The sequence below is a fragment of the Capra hircus genome, chromosome 20 (assembly GCF_001704415.2).
Source record: "Capra hircus breed San Clemente chromosome 20, ASM170441v1, whole genome shotgun sequence".
NCBI classification, from domain to species: domain Eukaryota; kingdom Metazoa; phylum Chordata; class Mammalia; order Artiodactyla; family Bovidae; genus Capra; species Capra hircus.
In genome coordinates this window covers 65,400,670-65,425,528 of record NC_030827.1, presented here as the reverse complement: position 1 = coordinate 65,425,528, position 24,859 = coordinate 65,400,670, and the positions used below count along the sequence as shown (strand labels likewise).

General features: G+C 44.7%; 1 protein-coding gene across 1 annotated transcript in view; it reads left to right on the top strand.

The window, feature by feature from the left end:
* The window catches only part of ADCY2 (adenylate cyclase 2), a 462,350-nt gene that overhangs the window by 400,554 nt on the left and 36,937 nt on the right, over positions 1-24,859 (top strand). The window contains exons 18-20 of the mRNA XM_018065622.1: positions 1,354-1,523; positions 19,932-20,016; positions 23,542-23,700. Of these exons, the coding sequence (XP_017921111.1) occupies positions 1,354-1,523; positions 19,932-20,016; positions 23,542-23,700 (414 nt within the window). The remainder of the gene's footprint in view (positions 1-1,353; positions 1,524-19,931; positions 20,017-23,541; positions 23,701-24,859) is intronic.

Below are 24,859 nucleotides of genomic sequence, written 5' to 3'. Positions count from 1 at the left end.
AGGGATTGAACCCAGGTCTCCCACATTGCAGGTGGATTCTTTAGCATCTGAGCCACCAGAGAAGATCCCCTGGACAAGGCTCAAAGCTTTTAGTTTTTTGTTTTTCAATTTCACATTTTACTCTCAAACTACACTATGCAAGGCAATGTGAAACTAGAGTAAGGAAAAACATACAGACCAATGGGGTAGGAGTGAGAGCTCAGAAGTGAACCCTCGTATCTACGGCCAATTGATTTTCAACACATGTTAAATCTTGTTTGTTGGTTTTATTCTGTGTGTGTGTGTTCTGTTGCTTCAGTCATGTTAGACTCTTTGCGACCCCCATGGACTGTAGCCCCCCAGGCTCCTCTGTCCATGGGATTCTCCAGGCAAGAATCCTGGAGTAGGTTGCTATCCCCTTCTCCAGGAAATCTTCCCAACTCGAGGATCGAACCCACGTTCCCTGAATTGCAGGCAGATTCTTTCCCCACTGAGCCACCTGGGAAGCTTTGTTTTACTGTATATGGTGCTTTAATTTATTCTCAGTCGTCTTTGTTGTCATTCTTCATCTCGAATGAAGATTCCTGAGCAGTCTGGTGAAGCCCATGCACTCCTTAGGATGTCTAGCATTTTAATTTTTGGAGTCTGGTTGATTTGCTTTGCTGTGTTAGCTTCAGGTACGCTGCGCAGTGACCAGTTGTACATATACACGTGCTCATTCTGTTTTAGGTTGTTTTCTCGTGCGGGTTATCACAGAATGTTGTGTAGAGCACCCTGTGCTAAACAGTAGACACTTGTTGCTTGTCTGTTGTGTACGTAGTTCAAAACTTTTCGTTTCTCAAGTCCTTTCTATTCTAGCTAATCCCTCTGACACACAATTGCCCTTTTAATAAAATCCCTGGGCTTTGTTACACCTTTAACAGAACTGCCTGTAATGATTTGTATCCCCTTAATGAATTAAATCATTGAAAGCCCACAAAAGATCCTGTGGACAGTCACTTTGTTTTAATCTATAAATGTGTGGGGAGTCTTACTGTTTCATCTTCAGGAAGCAAATGACATCTGCTTATAACGACATGGCTTCAACACAGATTTCTAAAACTTCTTCTTGAAAAGTATTTGGCCATATGCACGATTATTTTTTATTAAACACGCCACACTGGGTGAGCAAGCCGTGCCGTGAGGAATTCTTTTCTAAATCCAGTGTGTTTAGTCATTTGCCACTGGACCAAAGAGCAGACGAAGGCATCTGCTTTCACGATCAGCTTGGGAGTTGACCCAGGGAGCTTGGTGGTGGTCCCCAGTTTTAATTCTCGCTCTGGTATTCCTCAGAATAGATCCTCAGTATTCACCCGATCTATTTCCCTGTTCCAGTACTTTATATACAGCTGCATCCTCGGGCTGATCTCCTGTTCTGTCTTCCTGCGTGTGAATTATGAGCTGAAGATGCTGATCATGATGGTAGCCTTGGTGGGCTACAACACCATCTTCCTCCACACTCACGCTCCCCTCCTGGACGACTACAGCCAGGTCCTGTTCGAGAGGTAACCTGCTTCCTCTCCCTTCTCTTTACTTGAGTCCTTTCACGGGATGCCGGTAATAGGAGAGTGTGTGGAGTAAATGAGTGGCATTGTTATTGGGAATCTTTGTGTGAGAGTTTCTTTGAAGTGGTGATTCTGGAGGATGCTGTGTGTATCATAGGTTACATAGGTATGATCTAGGCATGATTACAGATGATCAGTAGATATGAAAGGGTTTAGGGAGACCATCTGTGTTATAATCTGTACTGTATTAATAAGGATAATCCTTTTTCCCCATCAGTACTGTTGATAGTTTGGACTGAAATAATGTTTGGAGGGAGAGTTTGGGTGGAGGGGTTGTCCTATGCATTGGCAGCACCCTTGGCTTCTGCTGGAGAAGGAAAAGGCAACCACTCCAGTATTCTTGCCTAGGAAAGTCCATGGACAGAGGAACCTGGCGGGCCACAGTCCATGGGGTTGCAAGGACGACCTAGCAACTAAACAAGAACAACTGGCCTCTGCCCGCTAGATGCCAGACACAATCCTCCACCCCAAGTCATGAGAACTGTAAAGGCCTCCAGACACTGAAGAATGTGTCTTGCAAGAGAGTACCGCCCCCAGGTCAAAACAACTGAATCCATATACACAAAAGTACTGGGAAAAATAAATGATTCTATTCACAAGGTATAATGCAAAATTTCCTATTGAAGATTTCCTAAAGCATCTTGGTGTAGAGGGAATACTGTCAACTGTGGCAAGTTCCAAGAAAGGATTATTGTTAGGGCTGTTTAGTTGCCAAGTCATTGTCTGACTCTGTGACTCCATCAAATGTAGCCCACCAGGCTCCTTTGTCCATGGGATTTCCCAGGCAAGACTACTGGATGGGTTGCCATTTCCTTCTCCAGAGGATCTTCCCATCCCAGGGACTGAACCCACATTTCCTGCATTGGCAGGCGAATTCTTTACCACTGAGACACCAGGGAAGGCCCCCAAGGATATGGTTGTGTTTACTCTGCCAACTTTAGGACTGGATGCTTCAAGAAGGATCTTCCCAAGTGCACTCCTTTGGATTTACAAAATGTCTGCTGTTATCAAATTGCTTCTGCAAACCTATCATAAATATTTATTCATTGCTTGAAAAAAAAAAAAGAGTTTTAATCATGATATTCTCCAACTCACATCTTGACAGCAAAAACACATTTTGTATCAACTGTTAAGTTTATTTCCGACTTCAGGTTTTTCCTGTGAGCACTTTGCATAATCTCTCATAATATTTCTATATTTCTTTTAACATAAAATAAATGCCTTAAATATTTGCATAGATTTTTTTGCTGCCGAAAGATGGTTTGTGTTGACAGAGCATGGCTACTTTGCCAAGGGAGGCCTGATGTCAACAACACGGGAACCTCACTGTGTAAAGGTTTCCTCTCAAAACGATTGCTTTTAGAAACACAGCTACACCACGCTCTCTTCACCTAACTTAATTTTTGTCATCCTCCATGCCATGAAACCCTAATAATCTGTAGTCAAGTGGTGTGTAGTGGAGTTGTAAAAATACATAATTGCATTAAGGAAATTTTGTGATTCCTTAGCCAAGATGAGAATGCAATCAGAAATTGATTTTCTGGTACATTCTCAAAATTACCAACCAAACATGCTTTGCTATTTCTCTACTGCATGGAGAGCCTGTATCGAATCCCTAAAGGAATGTAGCATCACTGATTTTGACGCATGGCTGAGGACGCGACTGGACCGCACTTTATTAAATTTAAAGTTGAAGCAAAAGAAGAAATTAGATTAGCAAGTTTCTGATGGCGGGGGGCACTGCTTTGGGGACCTGAGGGAGACACACCACCTCTGACGAGAACCCCGGCCACAGGAAAGTAGTTATTTGGTTGAAGAAAAGCTTCACTTTCAGAGCCCTTTGTTTCATTCAAGGTCTGTAGCGTGCGCTCTCTTTGTTCTGTCTTTATAATCACCTTCTAGCTGGGAGGGCTGACCGGACAAGCTTCCGGCACCTGCCTTTCCTTCCGACCTCAAGTCTCCCGCATTGCAGGCAGATTCTTTACCATTTGAGCCGCCGCAGAAGCCCCTAGGAGGGCGCCCCTGATTCCTGATCTTTTTTCCTTTTTATTATATTTATTTATGAGACTGTGCTGGGGCTTCGTGCTGCACAGGTTTTTCTCTGAGCACAGCGAGGGGGTCTGGTCTCCAATCGCGGTGCACAGACTCCTCATTGCGGGGCTTCTCAGGTCGCAGAGTACTGCCTTCAGGGTGTGTGGCTCAGTAGTGTGACTCAGGAGCTCCGTTGCTCCAAACATGTGGATATTCCCAGGTCAGGGATCAAACTCTCCTGCACTGGCACCTGGGTTCTTCACCACTGAGCCACAGGGGAAGCCCACCTCCCTCATCTTGACTTGTTGTAGAATCCAGAGTCACAAAACAGTCCTCGGAAGACACTCAAGACGGTGGAGTACAGTTTATTATGCTAGCAGGTCCAAGGGGAATCGGTTCCAGACAAGGTCCCCGGTGATTTCGGAGGACTTGGTTTTAACCCTCCACTACATGACTGGTTGAAAGTGAAAGTCTCTCAGTCATGTCTGACTCTTTGCAACCCCGTGGGCTATACAGTCCATGGAATTCTCCAGGCCAGAATGCTGGAGTGGGTTGCCTTTCCCTTCTCCAGGGGGTCTTCCCAACCCAAGGATCGAACCCAGATCTCCTGCATTGCAGGCAGATTCTTTACCAGCTGAGCCCCCAGGGGAGCCCAAGAATACTGCAGTCAGTAGGGTTAGTTAGTAACTGGTTTTATAACATGCAGGTGCGGAAGTGTTAGGAATTGCAACATGCAGGTACAGGCGCTATTGTTAATCTAACTGAGATAACCTGACCTTTACTTCCAGTCTTTGTTTGCCATCTGTGAGGAGGGGGTTTCCTGATTTTTCTTTAACGATGGTTAACAGGGTTCAGGCTCATTTCACATCCTGCCTTAAGAGGGCTGACAGTCTTCACCATGGAGTCCCTCTTGTCCTCCTCCCAGCGGCCCCAACAGGCTGTTTCGGGCATCTCCAAATTCCTGCTTGAGCTGCCACAGGACTCCCGGAAGTGTTCCTCTGCCAAAAGATGAATCCTTGATGTCGTTTAGTCGCTCAGTCATGTCTGACTGTTTGCGACCCCATGGACTGTAGCCTGCCAGGCTCATCGGTTCATGGGATCCTCCAGGCAAGAATACTGGAGTGGGTTGCCATTTCTTTTTCTAGGGGATCCTGGGTCCAGGGATCGAATTCCTATCTCCTGCATTGGCAAGAAAATTCTTCACCACTCAGCTACCAGGAAAGCCCCAGAAGATGAATATTACTGACATAATAACATCATACCTCAAAATTAACAAATGTTCTCTAGTAGCAGTTTAAAACGAACCCCAAGTGAGAAACCAAACTCAGATGATAAAGAATCCACCTACAATATGAGAGACCTGGGTTCAATCCCTGGGTTGGGGAGATCCCCTGGAGAAGGGAATGGCTACCCACTCCAGTATTCTTGCCTGGAGAATCCCATGGACAGAGAAGCCTGGCAGGCTACAGTCTATGAGGTCACAGAGAGTTGAGCACAACTGAGCGACTTGTAGGTTTGGGAGTGACAGCTTGGAATCCCCTGATGTCTCCATCTGCACTGTGTGTTTGATTTAACCACATGTCTCATGCCAGAGCCAAAACCCATCAAGGCCAATGTTTTCTTTCCCTTTTCTGAGATTCAAGACCTTCCCCCATCAAAGAACTGAGGACGGTCTCCTCATCCTTTATCTGGTTTGTTGATGGTGAAACACATCCATCAGATATGAAATTAAGAACTTAAAACAAGCTGGTCTGCTATGGTTCTTCGAGAATTAGTGTCATTTCATCCCACACCCTTCAAGGAAGGAGCTGGCTTAAACCAGGGCCCAACAGCTCCTCCTTTCCTGATCCAGCTGGTCCCATCCCTTTACTGGCCTGATTCCGGTCACCATGGATGCTGACAACTCAGACTCTGTGCACCATTGCTGAATTGAACCTCAGAGTTTTGGGTGAAGTAGAAAATGGCTTTATTGCTTCACCAGGCAGAGGGGGACACAGTGGGCTTATGCTTCAAAGCTTTGCGTCCCAACCCAGTAGGAAAGATGCGGAGTTTTGTAGCAGAGGCTCGGGGCAGGGTTGCTAATAAGGGCCAAGGTGCAGGCAGGGCCTGCACTCCTTTAATCTGGACTCAGGCGGTCTCCTCCATTGTCTCCACATCCCCTCCCCTCCCTGATTAACAACTGTTCAAATCTGCCCTTTGGAACTCAGGGAAGGTCATGGAGGCTAGAGTCTGTTCCCCACAAACAAGAGACAGGGAACCCGCAGTCCTGCTCGGCTTTAGCTTCTCTGGTGATAGGGGAATACTGGGCCATCTTCTGAATACACAGTTTGGACTGGGCTGTTGTCCTCTATGCAAGTTTGCCATGTTTCAGGGGCCTTTTTTGAGCCAAATTTAACATTGATCATGGACAAGCCAACAGGGATATTTTTGCCAGCAGGGTCAGCCAAGAAAACAGAAGAAGTGTGCACTAGAAAGCCACCAGACCCATGAATAATTCAGAAAATGATATCAAAGATATTCATATAGATTCATGAGTGCAGAAAACCAACTTTACAGGACAAAAAAAAAAAGTCAACTTGAGAGAGTGTGCCATTAAAACTCCATTCAGTTGGAGGCCAGCAGAGTCCCAGCGCTTCACTTGCCATCACATGACTATGGTCAGTGATCTCGTGGTGAAAGGAGCTCAGAAGTGTCCGATACTTAGGAGGTCTGGAAAAATCCATATCGGGATACTTTGGCATTTACAACAGTCCTCCGTGTCGTCTGGGGTACAAGTTACATTGCTAAATCAGTCAATCAATGATTCTGATTCCAGTCCATGCCACCGTCTCCGGACCCTCTCAGCCAGCATAGAGGCTCTACATGGTGATGTCGATGGTAATGATCACTGATATTGCCAGAAGCTGTTTTTTTCTGAAGCCACTTTTCCTTCTGCTGACAAAGGCTTGTTACAGGCTCTGCAAGACATTATCAGATTTTTCCCGTGCATTTTTATTCTTACGGAGCTGAAAAATATCAGGAGATGAATGTTAATATTTCATGTGGACCCAGCCATTATGTTAACTCACCTGAATACTAGAAATATACCTTCTCTTCTAAAGAAAGGTGGAGAATCGAGAGTCTGAACAGAGGATTAACCTGGAGTCCAGCCCTTTAACCAGCTCTATGTGGACCCTGAGCCTAATAAAATAAATACTTTGGGGCAGCATATAAATAATGTATATAACTGAGCACTGTTATATTTAGTACCCAGAATCATTCAGAAGTTCTGATGCATGCTTAGTCACTCAGTTGCGCCCAGCTTTCTGCAACTTCATAGACTGTAGCCCACCAGGCTCCTCTGTCCATGGGATTTTGCAGGTAAGAATACTGGAGTGGGTTGCCATTTCTTCTTCCAGGGAGAAGCTCTGGATTGTCATGTCATTTAACTTGGTGACCTTAGCAACAGCTCCATCCCAAAGGGGATGATGGAAATACTCCATAGCAGTGGAGCCGAGTCAGGCACCTTCAATGTAGTTCTGCATTCTCTGTTTTTTTCTGTGTCTCGTGGAAAATCCAGTGGCTAGAATTTATATTATAATGTTTTAACTGTATCCCAACTACGTATCAACTGATGAGGAGCCCACTGCAAACCTAGAGGAAGGACCTCAGCATTCATTGTGCTCAGGAGAAAGAAGAATAGTGCACGCCCACCTCTGAGGGAGGTGGCCCGGGGGTATTCCAAACATCTGACATCTCTCTTGGAAGCCTTCTCTTTTCAATGAAAACAGTATGCCACCTTTGTATTCAAGCCCCAAATATATCCAAGTTAACATTGAAAAGATTTAAATTACTTTCAAATTTAATATCTCAGTGTCTCTCCCAATTCCCAATTCCCCGCTCCCCCTACCCAGTGCCATCTCTAGAAACTACGAAACACGTGTTTATTTCTCTGTGGCCGACACCACTGGTAGCAGAGTCGGGAAGTAAAAGTAAGGAGGTCAGTGATCTGAGTCACCTAATTTAACAACAGCAACAACCAAAGAAAGTTGTCCTAGGGCTACTCAAATTCTACCAAGCTTTCTTTTATCCTATAAAAAGCAACCATTAACGAGCTCCTTTGCTATCTAACCTAAAAGAGAAAATGCCCTGTGATTTGGACCCACTTGCAGGAAGATACTCAATTTGTAGGCCATTTTTTGTTTCATTTTGTTTTGTTTGATTTTAGAATGAGAGGAGGAAGGAGGTTTGAGAGCCTGAACTCCCAGACTAGGCGGGATACAGCCTTCTTGTCATCAGCCCTCCAGTGGAGGAGACTAAAGCCCAGTGTACAGCCCCGTGGTAGCTGATGTGCCAGCCCCCGGGGTATCACCCTGACTTATCCATCGCATCCCACTTCAAACCACTCTTCTCCACAGGATGGAACGATGACCGCGTTAATCAGGCTGCATCTTATCTCCATAGCCAAAGGCCAGCACTACCTTTCCAGGCCCACTTTCATCTTCTCTGTCAACCTACCGCTGCTTCCAGGGCTTTTTCTAAGCATGAGCCTAACCCATATTATGTTCATGCTTTGCAGTCCCAGGATGTTTTGCTTGGCATTTGTGAATAACACTCAACAAACGCATGAGGCTTTGAGCCCTTTGTCCTTGGATGACACCAGGCCACCTCCGGAAGACTGTGTAGGATTCCAGTGCATCTGTGTCCAGCCAGGGGAAGGAATAGTGTCTAGAAATGAAACCCCTTAAGTTTCAAACTGACACAACTATTTGTCCATTCATTCATTTTTTACAGCACAGTTTTGTTAAACACGCTGTGTATTCCAGGCCTGACGCTGGAGCCCAAGCACATGCAGATGAGTAAAATGTATTCTCTGCTCTCAAGAACTTACAAAATCTCTCTGTTAGAAAAGTATGTCTCACCAGAAAACCAAAAGGAGACTTGTAGGTTGAGTTCCTACAACCTGCCTAGGAACTGAGTGAACCTGTTGACTGGGAGCTGGTTAAGTGGTCCAGAGTTGACTATAATATTGGACAGACCTTGAAGAACTGTGGAGATCCAAAAAGATAGCGGAGGAGCAACATCAGCATCACGGCAGAATAAGACATCCCTCGTGTTTGCCCCCAACAATAATTTGTTTGTAATCCCTGTGGACCGAAGTGCCCTGGTCAGAGCTGTGGGATCCAGTGCCAGGCTGGATCCAGGAGGAATCTCACCCATCCATGTGTTGGGCAGCAGGCATACAGACCTTAATCCTGGCTGCGGACACTGCAGTGACATGTCATCCAGCTTCAGCCACTCTTGGACAGGGAGGCCCTGGAAACACTCTTAGCCACTGACCCGTGGATGAGAGAACCTTTGTGGAAGGCCAGGTTTTCAGAGGGGAAGTTCTAGCACCACACTGGAGCGAAAAATGTGAATTTGAACATAAGAAGTGGATAAGAGAAACAGTCTGACTGTCCATAACACCCCCCCCTCCACCAAGATGGCACAGCTTCAGTCCAAGAGAGATGTTCTCAGCCTGTGACTTCTGTGAGCACCCGGCTTCCCAGCTGTGTAGGATGCTACCAACCTGGGAGAGAGGCAGCTGGACTCTCAGAGGGCTTGAAAGGAACGCAGATCCTACTGACTGCATCACTGCTTTTGCCAAGGAGCCTACCCGCAAGCCACTGGGAGCACCTCACCCACAGATTCCCCCCAGCTGGCCCACGGGGACCCCCACTGAGCCACATGCTTCAAACACCCCCACCCTATGGCCAGGTCCCTGTGCATATTCCCTCCTAATGGCAGCATGGAGAGGGAGCTTGGACCAACAGCTCTTGGGCATGCACAGGAAGCTGGCCCAAATCTGAGGGCCAGAGAGAGACCACCTTCTTCAATTTAAGTCCGAATTTTGCAATAAGGAGTTCATGATCTGAGCCACAGTCAGCTCCTGGTCTTGTTTTTGCTGACTATATAGAATTCTCCATCTTTCACTGCAAAGGATACAATTAATCTCATTTCAGTGTTGACCGTCTGGGGATGTCCATGTGTAGAGTCTTCTCTTGTGTTGTTGCAAGAGGATGTTTGCCATGACAGTGTGTTCTCTTGCCAGAACTCTGTTAGACTTTGCCCTGCTTCATTTTATACTTCAAGCCCAAACTTGCCTGTTGCTCCACATTATCTCTTGATTTCCTACTTATGCTTTCCAGCCCACTATGATGAAAAAGACGTCTTTTGGGGGTGTTAGTTCTAGAAGGTATTATAGGTCTTCATAGAACCGTTCAACTTCAGCTTCTTTGGTATTAGTGGTTGGAGCATAGACTTGGATTACTGTGATATTGAATGGTTTACCTTGGAGATGAATAGAGATCATTCTGTCATTTTTTGAGATTGCATCCAAGTACTGCTTTTTGGACTCTTTTGCTGTCTATGAGGGCTACTCCATTTCTTCTAAGGGATTCTTGCTACTACAAAGCTACAGTAATTAAAACTGTATGGTACTGACATAAAAATGGACACAGACCAATGGAACAGAATACAAAGCCCATAAATAACCCCTTGCATATGCAATAAACTAATATTTGACAAGGGGGTCAATAGTACTCAATAAGAAAAGGATAGTCTCTTTAATAAATGGCATTGGAAAAATTGAATACCGCATGCAGAAGAATGAGGGTGGACCCCTATTATACACGACTAAGAAACATGAATTTGGAATGGATAAGATTCTTATAAGATCTGGAAATTTAAAATTCCTGAAAGAAAGCATAAGGGGGAAAAACTCCTTGACATTGGTCTTGACAATTATTTGTTTGGATATGACACCAAAAACACAAGCAACAAAAGCTAAAATAAGTGAGTGGAACGACATCACACTGAAAAGCTTCTGATTAGCAAAAGAAACTGTCAATGAAATGAAAGAAGGAACCTATGGAACGGGAGAAACTGTTTGCCAGTAATATATCTGATAATGGATTAATATCCAAAATATACAAAGAACTCGTAGAATTCAGTGTAAAATATCGATTTGAAAGTAGGCAGAGGAGTTGAATAGACATTTTCCAAAGAAGACATACAAATGGACAACAGTATGTAAAAAAATGCTCAATATTACAATCAGAGAAATGCATATCAAGATCACAATAAAATATTGCCTCACACTCCTTAGAATGGCTGTCATCAAAAAGACAGCAGATAAAAGGTGTTGGCAAGGATGTGGAGAAAAGGAAATAAGGGGATATTTTTTCCTCAGCCATGAGACAAAAGAAAATCCTCCATTTGCAACAACATGGATGGACCCTGAGGGCAGTGAAATAAGTTGGACAGAGAGACAAATACTGTGTAATCTCACTTATATGTGAAGTCTAAGAAAGCTGAACTCACAGAAACAGTAGAATGGTGGTTACCAGGAGCTGGGAGTGGGAGAAAGTGGAGAGATAGTTGGTCAAAAATCACAAGTTTCCCAGTTATAAGATGAATATATGTTTTGAAGAGCTAAGGTACTGTGGTGACTACAGATAATCATCCTGTATTATATACTTGAAAGTTGCTAAAAGAATAGATATTCAGTGTTCTCACCACAAAAAGGAGATGGTAATCACTTGAGGTGATGTCTTAAATCAAATCCCTTACCATTATACAGTGGACATGACAAATAGATTCAAGGTATTAGATCTGATAGACAGAATGCCTGAAGAACTATAAACCGAGGTTCATGAAGTTGTACAGGAGGCTGTGATCAAGACCATCCTGAAGAAAAAGAAATGCAAAAAGCAAAATGGTTGTCTGAGGAGGACTTACAAATAGCTGAGATAAGAAGAGGAAAGAAAGGCAAAGGAGAAAAGCAAAGATATACACATCTGAATGCAGAGTTCCAAAGAATAGCAAAGAGAGATAAGAGAGCCTTCCTAAGTGATCAATGTAAACAAATTGAGGAAAAGAATAGAATGGGAAAGACTAGAGATCTCTTCAAGAAAATTAGAGAAACCAAGGGAACATTTCATGCAAAGATGGGCACAATAAAGGACAGAAATGGTATGGACCTAACAGAAGCAGAAGATACAAAGAAGAGGTGGCAAGAATATACAGAAGAATTATACAAAAAAGATCTTCGTGACCCAGATAACCACAATGGTGTGATCACTCACCTAGAGCCAGACATCCTGGAGTGCAAAGTCAAGTGGGCCTTAGGAAGCATCACTATGAACAAAGCTAGTGGAGGTAATGGAATTCCAGCTGAGCTATTTCAAATCCTGAAAGATGATGCTGTGTAAGGGCTGCACTCGATATGCCAGCAAATTTAGAAAACTCAGCAGTGGCCACAGGACTGGAAAAGGCCAGTTTTCATTCCAATCCCAAAGAAAGGCAATGCCAAAGAAGGTTTAAACTACCATACAACTGTACTCATCTCACACACTAGCAAAGTAATGCTCAAATTTCTCCAAGCCAGGTCTCAACAGTATGTGAACCAAGAACTTCCAGATGTTCAAAGTAGATTTAGAAAAGGCAGAGGAACCAGAGATCAAAGTGTCAACATCCGTTGGTTATTGAAAAAGCAAGAGAATTCCAGAAAAAAACATCTGCTTTATTGACTGCACTAAAGCCTTTCACTATGGAAAACTGTAGAAAGTTTTTGTGGAAAAACAAATTGTGGAAAATTCTTCAAGAGATGGGAATACCAGACCACCTTACCTGCCTACTGAGAAATCTGTTTACAGGTCAAGAAGCAACAGTTAAAACAAGACATGGAACAATGGCCTGGTTCCAAATTGGGAAACAAATACATCAAAGATGTATATTGTCACCCTGCTTACTCAACTTATATGCAGAGTACATCATGCAAAATGCCGGGCTGGATAAAGCACGTGTTGGAATCAAGAATGCTGGGAAAAGTATCAATAACCTCAGATATGCAGATGACACCACCCTTGTGGCAGCAAGTGAAGAACTAAAGAGCCTCTTGATGAAAGTGAAAGAGGAGAGTGAAAAATCTGGCTTAAAACTCAACATTCAAAAAATGAAGATAATGGCATGCAGTCCTATCACTTCATGGCAAATAGATGGGGAAGCAGTGGAAACAGTGAGAGACTGTTTTCTTGGGCTCCAAAATCACTGCAGATGGTGACTGCAGCCATGAAACTGAAAGACATTTGCTCCTTAAAAGAAAAACTATGTCCAACTTAAATAGAGTATTAAAAAGCAGAGACATCGCTTTGCCAGCAACGGTCCATCCAGTCAAAGTTATGGTTTTTCCTGTGGTCATGTATGGATGTGAGAGTTGGACTATAAATAAAGCTGAGTGCTGAAGACCTGATGCTTTCGAACTGTGGTGTTGGAGAAGACTCTTGAGAGTCCCTTGGACTGCAAGGAGATAAACCAGTCAATTCTAAAGGAAATCAACCCTGAACATTCATTGGAAGGACTGATGCTGAAGCTGATGTTTCAATATTTTGGCCACCTGATATAAAGAGTTGACTCACTAGAAAAGACCCTGATGCTGGGAAAGATTGAAGGTAGGAGGATAAGGGGAAAACAGAGGTTGAGATGGTTGGGTGGCATCACCAACTTGGTGGACATGAGTTTGAGCAAGCTCAAGAGTTGAGGATGGACAGGGAAGCCTGGCATGCTGCAATTCATGGGGTGGCAAAGAATTGAACTCGACTGAGCGACAGAACTGATCTGAACTGAGCTGACGTGATCAGGGTGATAGCTAATGCTATGGTGATAAACATTTTCCAATATGTAAGTGTATCAAAACACATTGTACACCTCAAACTTACACAGTTACATTTCAATAAAACTAGAATGAAAGTAACTGAAATATGTCAAAAGACAAAGTGTCTGCACAGGCCACTCCCAGCCCTGACTCACCTGGTGAAGTTTAGTCACTCAGTCATGTCCAACTCTGTGACCTCCTAGACTGTAACCCACCAGACTCCTCTGTCCATGGGATTTTCCAGCCCAGAATACTGTAGTTGCCATTTCCTTCATTTTCACGGGATCTTCCCAACCCATGGATTGAACCCATGTCTCCTGTGTCGGCAGTCACTGGCAGGTGTATCCTTTATCGCTGAGCCACCAGGGAAGCCCACTGATGCATTCCAACCATTGGAAAGGAATGGTTTATCTTTTTAAATGACTGAGCTGTTTTAGGGCTCTCCTGTCTGGCCACAGTCCTGGCAGTCACTGGAAACAAACAGATCAGCCGTTGGGAAATGGATGTGCTTTGATGGCTGCTGAGTCTGGGAAGCAGAGTACAGGAATCCTAGCTGAGCTGTCGTCTTCACACTTCATCACCAGCCAGCATCACTTCGCCAGGACCCAGCCACTGGGCTGGTGACCAGAGGGGAAGAGTGTTCTGAGAGCAGGTATCAGCAGGATGCTATATGCCACTCAACTGGAAAACCAGCAGGGAGCGTCAGAAAAGTGGTACCAACACAGGCATCTCAGCAACTCCCCCTCCTTCTCCAGCCAGACTTGGAAGATTTCCTGACAGGGCAATTGGCCGTCTTTATTTGGCCTTCTGCATTTAACTCCAGCATTTCCTTTCTAGTGTGTTTTTGCTTTATTCTGGACGGCATCATCTTCTGACATTGTAATTGAGGTCCCAGTCCTATGCTCAGCAAGGTGCAGCAGATTCATCCTTGCAGAAGCATCCACTTGGCCAAAACTTGAGCTTTTTGCATCCCTTCACAATGATGGCTCAGTGGGTAAAGAATCTACCTGTAATCCAAGAGACATAGCAGATACGGGTTTGATCCCTGGGTCGGGAAGATCCCCTGGAGAAGAAAATGGCAACCCACTCCAGTATTCTTGCCTGGAGAATCCCACATGCCTCCAGGAGAGTCTGGTGGCCTATAGTCCAAAGGGTCGCAATGAAATATGTCATAAGACCAAGTGTCTACACAGGCCACTCCCAGCCCTGACGCAGCTGTTGATGCTTAGTCGCTCAGTCATGTCCGACTTTGTGACCCCCCTGGGCCATACGTAGCCCACCGGACTCCTCTGTCCCTGGAATTTTCCAGCCAAGAATATTGAAGTGGACACGACTGAATATGAAAGAGTGGGACAGCACTGAGTGACTAAGCTCAGCACGCAGTGAAGATGCCTGAGGGCTCAGAGGTGTCTGGTCGGCAAAGCCAGGCAGGTCTAACTCACTGGTATCACACAGCTACAGCCAGAAGTAAACTGATCGTCAGCCGCTCAACACGAGGGTCTCACGTGGGAGGAAGGGGGCAGGAGCCGTTGTCTCTTTGTGGGACTTTTCTTTATGAAACATGGGCTTCAGGAACCAGGGCCCCAGAGGTCAGACTACTTTTGATCCCATTGAGAGGCCTGGGAAGGTCTTATTTTTACCTCCGTTTACGTATTGTTTCCAATACCGCAGAAACTCGGTTTCTTGAGGTCCTCTTCTTAATAAGAGGCTTATGTATAGAAAATACAAAGTTTTAAAATATGATTATGTGTGTGTATACACGCCTGGACTGCATTCTCCCCTGAGAGCAGTGAAAATGTCATTCGTATCTCATGGAGCTGTTTGCCTTTAGGTTAGAAACTGTTCACCAAGCAGTTCCATCACCCTCACCCAATTTGTTAGGTTTCTTTGTTTTCTTGGCCTCTGGAAACCTGAGGGCCACAGTGATGGCTCCATTAACAGCCTCAGGGTGAGGGCTGGCTGTAAATTAGTGTGTGGCTACAGGCACATTTGGGTGTCTGTGTCTCCAGAGCCCAATTTTTCAGACTGAAAAATCAGCTGTCTGGTCGCATTTTGGCTAGCACCATCAAGTGAAGAGTCCTAGAGTAAGAAACTTTCTGTTATATTAGCTCTGGCTTCCATACTTCATAACAGAGTGGCAACACGACCCTAACATGGCCAAGTCCAAAGTGGATTTCACCCCTAAAACTTACAGGAGAGAGAAACCTCATATCCCAGTGGCTGTCAATTTTACATAAATGGCCGATACAGTTGTTAGTGCGTGAACTGTGTCGCCTACACGAAGATGTGTTGGGGTCCCAACCCCAGTGGCTGCGGAGGTGACCTCGTTTGGACATAGGGTCATTGCACGTGTGTTTAGTTAAGATGTGGTCCTGCTGGTATGTTGCTGCTTGTGCTCAGGCACGCCTGACTCTGCGACCCCCTGACTGCAGCCCGCCAGGCTCCTCGTTCCATGGGATTTCCCAGGCAAGAACACTGGAGTGGGCTTCCATTCCTTCTCCAGGGGATCTTCCCGACCCCAGGATCGAACCCACATCTCCTGCGACTCCTGCATTACCGGCAGATTCTTTACTGCTGAGCCATCAGAGAGAGTAGGGCGGCCCTAATCCAACAGGACTGGTGTCCTTATAAGAAGATGGCCAGGGTGGTCCGATGGTTAAGAATCCACCTTGCAGTGCAGGGGACGTGGGTGCGATCCCTGATCTGGGAAGATCCACATCCATGGAGCAGCTAAGCCCACGCACCACACCTACTGAGCCTGTGCTCTAGAGCCCAGGAGCCCCAACTACTGAAGCCCACGCACCCTAGAGCCCGTGCCTCACAACAGGAGAAGCCACTGCAATGAGAGGCCCATACGTCGCAACTAGAGAAGAAGCCCACACACAGCAACAAAGACCCAGCCCAGCCAAAAACAGTAATTTAAGAAAATAATAATAATAACGTGGATTGAAGGAAAGAAAAGAAGACAGCTACATGGAGACAGACACAAGGTGGGGTGGGGGAACCATGTGATGATGCAGACAGCCATTGGGGTGAAACAGTGCCCAACCAGCCGCTGAAGCCAGGACGAGACAAGGGTGGATTTCTCTGCAGGCTTCAGAGAGAGGGCAGCCCTGCCGGCACCCTGATTTTGAATGTCTAGCCTCCAGAACTATGAAGTGACACGTTTCTGCTGATTTAAGTCATCCAACGTGTGGCATGGTTTCAGCAGCCACAGGAAACTAATATGACCAGCCCAGGTGACTAGACGTTGCCAGAAGATATCCCGGAATCTTATTCTGTCTGTGCCAATGTCCCCCGCATGCTACCTACTCCTCTTTCTCCCAGTCTACCGTGCGTACAGTAAGAGCAAGGAACCCAGGAATGGGCCTGTAGATGGAAAAATTCGTCTTTCAAGCTTCAGGAGCCCAACAGTCCTGGCCTATGAATGGCCCACATGGGAGAGATGGGCTCTGATTGGAGTCGGCAGTTCTTTGGGACTGGATGAATCAAAGAAATTTTTGAGAAATCCAAATGAAATCCAAGACAGCAGGTTACAGTTCTTTCTAGTCAACCAAGAACATCAGAAAGAAATAAGGCATCTGTGTATCGGTACCCAAGTCTGTCTCATAAGCCATGTTGTGCGCAATTATTTCAGAGGTCCATTGAGTTCTGCACTTTCCAAGGCACTGCCTGGGCCAGCAGTGAGTCTTTCCTTGTGTGGTTTTTCTCCAAGTCCACAGTGCCATCTGCCACAATTCTTCACTAAGGCTCAGGATCTGGGAGTTATGTAGAGAAGGTCATTTCTACTCCTAAACTGATGTTGACATGTATGAGGAGTCCCAGTAAAGGATTTTCCCCTCTAGGTTGCTTGCATGTATTTTCTGTGTGATTATCTGAAAACCCAGCCCACCCTGAACTGCATAAAGAGGGTCTTCCCTCCTCTCCATCAGTGAGAAGGATCAGAGGTGGCTCTGTAAAGGTGGGGCATTCGTTCCCTTATCTGGGGATTCCCTGGGGACCTGAGTTCTGATTGGTTGCATTGATGAAGCTACTGTAAGATCCTGACCTCAGAGTTAACATTTTACTCTCAGTTTAGGTTTACAGGATGATAAGTGAAACAGTGGTGGATGGTGTCATAGCAATTTTCTTAGACCCCTAGAATTTTAAAGTAGTAGTGTGTCCATAAAGCAATATGAAAATTAAAAACGGCCCACATCAGCTTCTTGGGCAGTGTTGGCTGTGTTGTATTACTTTTTTTTTTTTTTGACTGAGTTGTGAGGCTTGTGGGATCTTAATTCCCCCACCAGGGATCAAACCCAAGCCCCAGCAGTAAAAGTACCAGAGTCCTAACCTCTGGACTACCAGGGAATTCCCTGTACCACTTTTATTAACTGGTCAGTATGCTGTCAGTATCCTTCCCAGGTGGCTCAGATGGTAAAGAAGCTGCATGCAATGCAGGAGACCCGGGTTCGGAAAGATCCCCTGGAGAAGGGAATGGCAACCCACTCCAGTATTCTGGCCTGGAGAACTCCATGGACAGAGGAGCCTGGCCGGCTACAGCCCATGGGGCTGCAAAGAGTCGGACACGACTGAGCGACTAAAATAAATAAAAAATCCTGTCCGTGTAGCCAATATGGTGAGGGGCGGGGGTGAATTTAAAAGTCACTGAAGTCTGCATTGTTTATAAACATCCGCTCCCCACAGTCACTTCAGCTGTGCTATTAGACACAGATACCACAGGCTCAAAAAGGATCTTCATTTCTTGACCGTCTGAGCCACCAGGGAAGCAACTTTGGATCTTCATTTCTTAAAATCTGTCCTAGTGAGACAGGAAAGTGACATTTCTCAACCCACTTCACTCACAGAGAGAAACTGGTGACCTCTTTATGGCTGTTGAGTGCAAATTTTTTTTTCCAGCCACAGTTGGGCTCAGGAGAAGAGAGACCTGAGTACAAGCATAGCCTTTCTGGAGAGTTCTCTGAGGTCTGATGCCCGTCAGCCACTGGGACTGGAGATTCTGTCTCCTCTTTTGTACCAGAATCTGCCTGTCATTCTGCTAATGAAATTCACCAGCCTGCATTCTCCTATCTTTTTCTCTAGCTTCCTTGCTCCATTGCCTTCTTTATCACTGTGTAGTTAATACTAAAAATCGTGAGTGCCATTTATAAAGTGCTTCCTGTGTGTCAGGCTGTGTGCCAGATACATCAGTATTTGACTTACTGACCAAGACAGCCTATACGATAGGCATCAGTACCCACTTTGGCTGATGAGGAAGGTGAAGTTTGGAGGAGTTTATCCCAGGTGCCAGGCTCACTAGAGCAGGGGAGCCCTGATTCCATCCTGGTTTACTTACTTCAAAGCCCATCTGCACTCTTGGGTACTTGATCAATTTCTTTTATGTCATCAGCCCTTGAATCTTCTATGGAGAAAGAGGAACATCTCACCACCAGTTCAACTCACAAGCAGAAACTGATGACCTGATAGTTACACTTGATTAAATACAGGCTATGCTGTTTATGTGACGTTATGTCCATACAGTATCAACTTTTCTTTCTCAAGTCTCATTTACTGTGGGGAATAATCATTTGTCAGCTTCTGCAAGATTCCCCTGGGGTATCAAGTAGATTTCTCCTTGTTTGCTGAACTTCTCAGGGTTCTCCCAGAAAACAGAACCTTTACGTTGACACACACAAAAAGGACTGTCACACATGCCGAGTAGGATGTGTTTGTGGTCATTGCCTACAAGACTGTCGTAAGGATGGAGGGCTCCAGCCAGCATGGTGAGAACTCTTGGGGAAGTGGGCCAGGTGTGTCCGTCTGTGTTACACCTTTGTGATACAAATCCCCATGGAAGGGGGACCAAGAATCGACACCTCCCAGAAAGCTGTATGAGCATGTAGTATCCTTAGTCTGAGTGGCTTATAGAAATTAAGTTCCCTACTTCATTTCTGTATCTCCTGTGGTTAGTCATTCCTAGTATACTGTCTCCGGAGAAGGCAATGGCACCCCACTCCAGTACTCTTGCCTGGAAAATCCCATGGACGGAGGAGCCTGGAAGGCTGCAGTCCATGGAGTCGCTTGAGGGTCGGACACAACTGAGCAACTTCACTTTCACTTTTCACTTTGATGCATTGGAGAAGGAAATGGCAACCCACTCCAGTGTTCTTGCCTGGAGAATCCCAGGGATGAGGGAGCCTGGTGGGCTGCCGTCCATGGGGTCGCACAGAGTCAGACATGACTGAAGCGACTTAACAGCATCAGTACACTGTCTCTTTCTGCAAATAATTACTAAAAAAATACAAATCATATAATCAGACTATCCATACTGATCCCAAAAATGAAAAGAAAATATTACAAATATTCTATTATTCTTTTATATATTTGCTATAGCTTGGTATAAAGTAAGAAATCTGCATTCATTTGGAAGATTTTTTCTTTTAATGAGCTCTCAAAATAAGGATTATTTTGTTTTCTCTTGATCCAGTCTAGGTTTGCAAATATATTTAAAATGTGTGTGTGCGTGTGTGTGTGTGTGTTTGGTTGATTGGTGTAGAATGTAGACACGCTTTAGAGATTCTGAAATTTGTTGATGCATGGATTCTCAGTCCTGTGTTTATGTTGTTTTCTCGTATTGTTCTCGTCTGTTTGTTTCTTAATAGACCAGGCATTTGGAAAGACCTAAAGACCATGGGCTCAGTATCTCTCTTTATATTTTTCATCACACTGCTTGTTCTGGGCAGACAGGTAAGAAGCTTGTTTCTTCTATAACTTCTCTAAAGTGCGGTATTAATAATACTTTGCTCCTGCGCATTGCTATTGCTTCATGCAAGTAAATGTTGAAGCAGCAGCAGCAGCATCTTATCACAACAGAAAAGCAGATAGCACAAGGTGCATGTGCTTGGATGTAGACACTAGGAAAAGGTCTCTATTGCTTCCCTAAGAGGCAGGCTTTGTGAACGGTAGAAATGGAGTCAGTGAATTTCCCGTGAAGCCTCAAAATAAATATGTAGGTTTTGTAAGCCTACAAAAGTATTCCCTCAATAGCTGACATTAATTGGGAAAAATGTCCCTTGCCTGGGGTTTTCATCTGCATTTCAGAAGGTATGACTTCTTTTTCTTTGCACTGGGTATTAAACATCCTGGCTGTCACTTGCAGTTATCCCTAGAAGTACAGTCCCCGGTTCAAAACTTTGGTTTTGTAATGCAAATGAAATGTCCTCCTCGGGCTCTGTGCCCCTCTGGCCTCCCAGTGGAGCCTCTGGGTGCAGGACTTTGATGGGCAATATTCTTTCTCTGCCTGCAAACAAGGACAATCACCCAAAAACTGAAAAGTATCCAATACAGCTAGCTTTACCTCAACCAGCGTTTGTTTTAAGTTCTTTGATGGATAGCATGAAACAGAGAAGTGGTTTATTTGGAGATAACGGAGGAAAAGGCAAGGCCAATTAAATTGTATACACACCTCTAAACTGTAACATTATATGAGAGGCAAACTATCAACTGGGGAGTGAGGGTCCAGCCTCCATTTCTCACCAGGAGGAAGCTATTAATGATCTCACGGTCAGGGCAGAGACCAGGCCTGTGCCAATCAGCGCAGCACCTAGGGATGCCATCCATCCTCTGCCGTCTTCCTGGAGGCCACAGTGCAGCCCTCTGCAGTCTCCGGAGAGCTCCACTGTGGTTCTGACACAGAGCTCAGAAGACCCGGGTCCCCTCATCGTCGTCCGCACCTCTGTCCCTGGCACATGCTTGGCTCTGCATTCTCAGGCAGTTTCTCCTGCTAGAATGATTACTCAGATTGCTTTCCAGCAATACATTTTCATTACCTACAATTAAATTGAATTCTCCCAACCTTTTTATTGATCATGGAGAAAATACATGGGAAATACCACTACACAAATGCTGAATCCCACGGCTGCTCACTGATCAGTCACTCTCTGAATGATTTAAGATAAATAGTCAAAAGTCTGCAGTGTTAGGGCCAGGCATTCATTTAACAGGATAATGCTGACACCAGTTTCCTTTTTTTGTCACAAAGGCAGTGATAGTATGCACATCTGGAAGCCTAAAGGGTTCCTATTCCCTACAGGATCAATGGTGTTCACAATTATTTCAGTTCAGTTCAGTCACTCAGTCATGTCCGACTCTTTGCGACCCCATGCACTGCAGCACACCAGGCTTATTCTTTCACTAGCACCAAAGATTCACCATGGGGAGCCAGGAGGCTGATCTTCAGTCCAGAATCATTAAGTGAATGATTTACTAAGGTCCGAAGTCTTCTGGGATAAACAAGCACTGTAAAGTCTGTGACACCAGGCTTCTGCATACGCTTCAGGAAATGCAGCTGTATTATAAACATCTGATGTTTGAAATAAGCTTTTCAAGTGCCATAAGAATTCATGGCCTCAGAGTTATTTCTTTTCTGAATATGTTTTTAAAAATAGCACAGATACTTTGCAACTTATTTCGTTATTATTTGTCCTGATGGCTCCCCTGCCCTATGACCATCTTTCTGGAAATGATCACCATGTATGAGCTTTCTAAGAAAACGATTATGCTAAATACTTCTCTAGGCATCTCAAAAACCTTAGTGAAGAAATAACAAAGTCCCAGACAAGAGCAACAGTACAGCTCTCTGCAGTGAAATCTAGTTTGTGATAGAAATGCAAGCCAACCAAGGACCTTTTTGAAAAAGAAAGCTCCCCTGTATTTCACCCAAGTTTAAAGGGCAGCACCCTGCCATCAAGGGTCTACATCCTAGGTGGGCTCACTCAGGTTATAGGACCTGGTAGTAGCAACCTGGTGCCTGAGAGGAAGGCCAAGGTCCTTGTGTGAGAGAGTTAAGCATCCCTGGATGCACAAACATACACAAATTGGGCTTGCTGCCTGTCTAAACTGACTCCTTGGCTTCGCTCATGTTTCATTTTTCTCTCATCTTCAACCCGTGTCTTCTCAAAGCCACCACCATAGATTGCTTCTGTCACTTTAGTTTAAAACCAGCCACACCACTAATTTGCAACCCCCCTCAAAAAACTCCAAGTAAATAATCTGTTCTCCAAGTGAGAGGCCTTTTTACCAGTACATAGGTAGCATGGTTTCCATAAATACAGAATGTGCGGAAATGTGACAGTAATGTAAAAAACTTTTAAAATATCTCTTTTGTAATCTTTTTTTTTAATGCCTCCCCAGAGGAAGAGGAGTAATTTTTGTGTATATCATATATAGTTTGAATCAAATCTAATTTCAGTAAATGATCATTGCTCGTTCTGACTTTGAAATGTAATTTTTTTTTAAATTGCCATCTGTGCCCGAGGCCATTTATGAGTGTTTTGTTTTATTTTGAGCCATCACTGGTGTATCTAATCAAACCCATAAAACAAACTTGCTCCATTTGGTTCTTCTCTGCGATTATTTGTCAGTATCTGTGCTGAAATACACTCTATTATTTAGGCCCTTCTGTTATAGGAAGATTATTCAAAGTTATTTCATTATATGAAATTGTATGCATCAGAGCAGACACAAAATGCTGCCAAACCAAAGAGACCCTGTGACAGTAATTGAGCTTCTCTATTTATACAATGTTAATAACAGCTGGTTTTCAAAAACCTTGAATTTTAATACATAATAAGCATGAACACATATGTTTTTACCAGCAGGCACCATCTTAATTAAATGATATCAAAATGAACTTTTGTCTAAATATAATGTCATTCTCTCAGTACAGTGCAGCCCCAAATGGAAAAACACTTGCTTTTCAATGAACATTTAATTACATAATTTGTGGTAGAGGAAAACTGATTTTCAGAGATTAAAGGCATACTGCCACAAATGAACACTATTATTTTTTAAATGCAAATCATGAAATGCACTCTCTCTACTAATGTATTTTCCAATTTTCATTTATTCATTATTTATATTCCATCATGCCTCATTTCAAAAAATAATTCAAGCCACCTTTTATTAATATAACTGTGTAAGAAGCTTTTATGTCATCTTTTTTTTTTTTTTCTTTCAAGCCTCCAGGATAACTATTTTCTCTGTTCCTGAGGCTAGTTCCTTCCCAAATTTGCATTTTTGCATATCCGCATTAGAGGGTGAATGAGAGACAGTTGCGGTAAACGGAGGGTTTGGTAGGGAGGATGACAATTCTGTTTGGGGGCGTTCTTTTTTAGATTTTGTCTCATTCTTTTTATTTTCTCTTTAAAACCTCCACTCTCTGGCAGGACAAGATGCCTATTGTTTCTTTACCTCTGTGTCCTCTTGTAACAGAATGAATATTACTGTAGGTTAGACTTCTTATGGAAGAACAAGTTCAAAAAAGAGCGGGAGGAGATAGAAACCATGGAGAACTTGAACCGAGTGCTGCTGGAGAATGTGCTTCCTGCGCACGTGGCTGAGCACTTCCTGGCCCGGAGCCTGAAAAACGAGGTCAGAGAGGCGGGGCTGGTGGGGAGAGGCGGGGCCATGGAGGGGAGAGGCGGGGCTTACGAGGAGAGGCGGGGCTCAAGAAATGCGTAAGATACTACGCGTATTCCTAGGCAATGTTCACTGAAGGTTGGGAGGGAATGAGGGATCCAGAAACCAATGGATGGATGAACTTGTTATTAGAGAAGCTGAACCTTGATGACACTGATGTACACAGCCACAGATTGAGAAGGCTTGGAACAGTATTTTTCTATTAAAAAAAATTTATTTTCAGTAATTAAAGTTGATGTTGAGAACTTGCCTCGTGGCGGGGGAGGGGCCGGACTTTTATCTTTCTAGTCTTTCTGGAAGTGTGCTGGGCGTGGTCAGCCAGTCCAGGGGCCCCATTCACTTCCCGATTTCTTCTCCTGGTGTTTTCAGCATTCAGTAGGTTATTCAGCAACTCATTTGCCTGTGGGTCAGAGATGATGAAGTTATTACATCTATTAAGGACTAACCATCTGTTTTCGTTAGCAGTGTAAGAGCTGCTTTGTCTATCTGTCTCGCGGTCTGTTCAGTGTGTAAATTCAGCAGGTACGTAAGGTTACCCCTGCCCTGTGTCAGGCCAGTGCTGGGCCTGGTGGGCTCCAGTCCGTGGGCTTGCAAAGGGTCAGACATGATTGAGTGACTGAACAACAGCTACTACTGTGTGCCAGGCCAGTGACCCTTCTGTCCCCAGTGTGTCTTGGGTGCTGCCAAGATGGGGATGACATTTTCTCCCTAGTTGCCTCATCATTGCACTATTTTAATAATTTAAGAACACACACAGAGTCATCTACAGCCTTCACCACCCCCATGGGCTCCATGGGGAAGGCTGCAGAGTGGGCTTGAACCTTGGACCAGGTGCCACGTCGCTGCGAAGGCAGTTTGGGAACTTTTTCAGGACCAAGTAGGAGTCAGCACACTTCGATGAGGCCAGCTCTGGACTTTGTTGCCTAGTTTGTCATATCAAGAAGGTGAATTCTGCAGGGGTGGGGGTGGCCCCGTCCATGTCCACATTGTGCCTTGTGTGCATGAACCTGACTTAGGCAGTGAAATGATTTTCCCTGCAGACAGTCTGCACCCGTTCACCAAGCACCCAGCTTATTCCTTCGTCCAGGAAACATACTCCTGACCCAGGCCA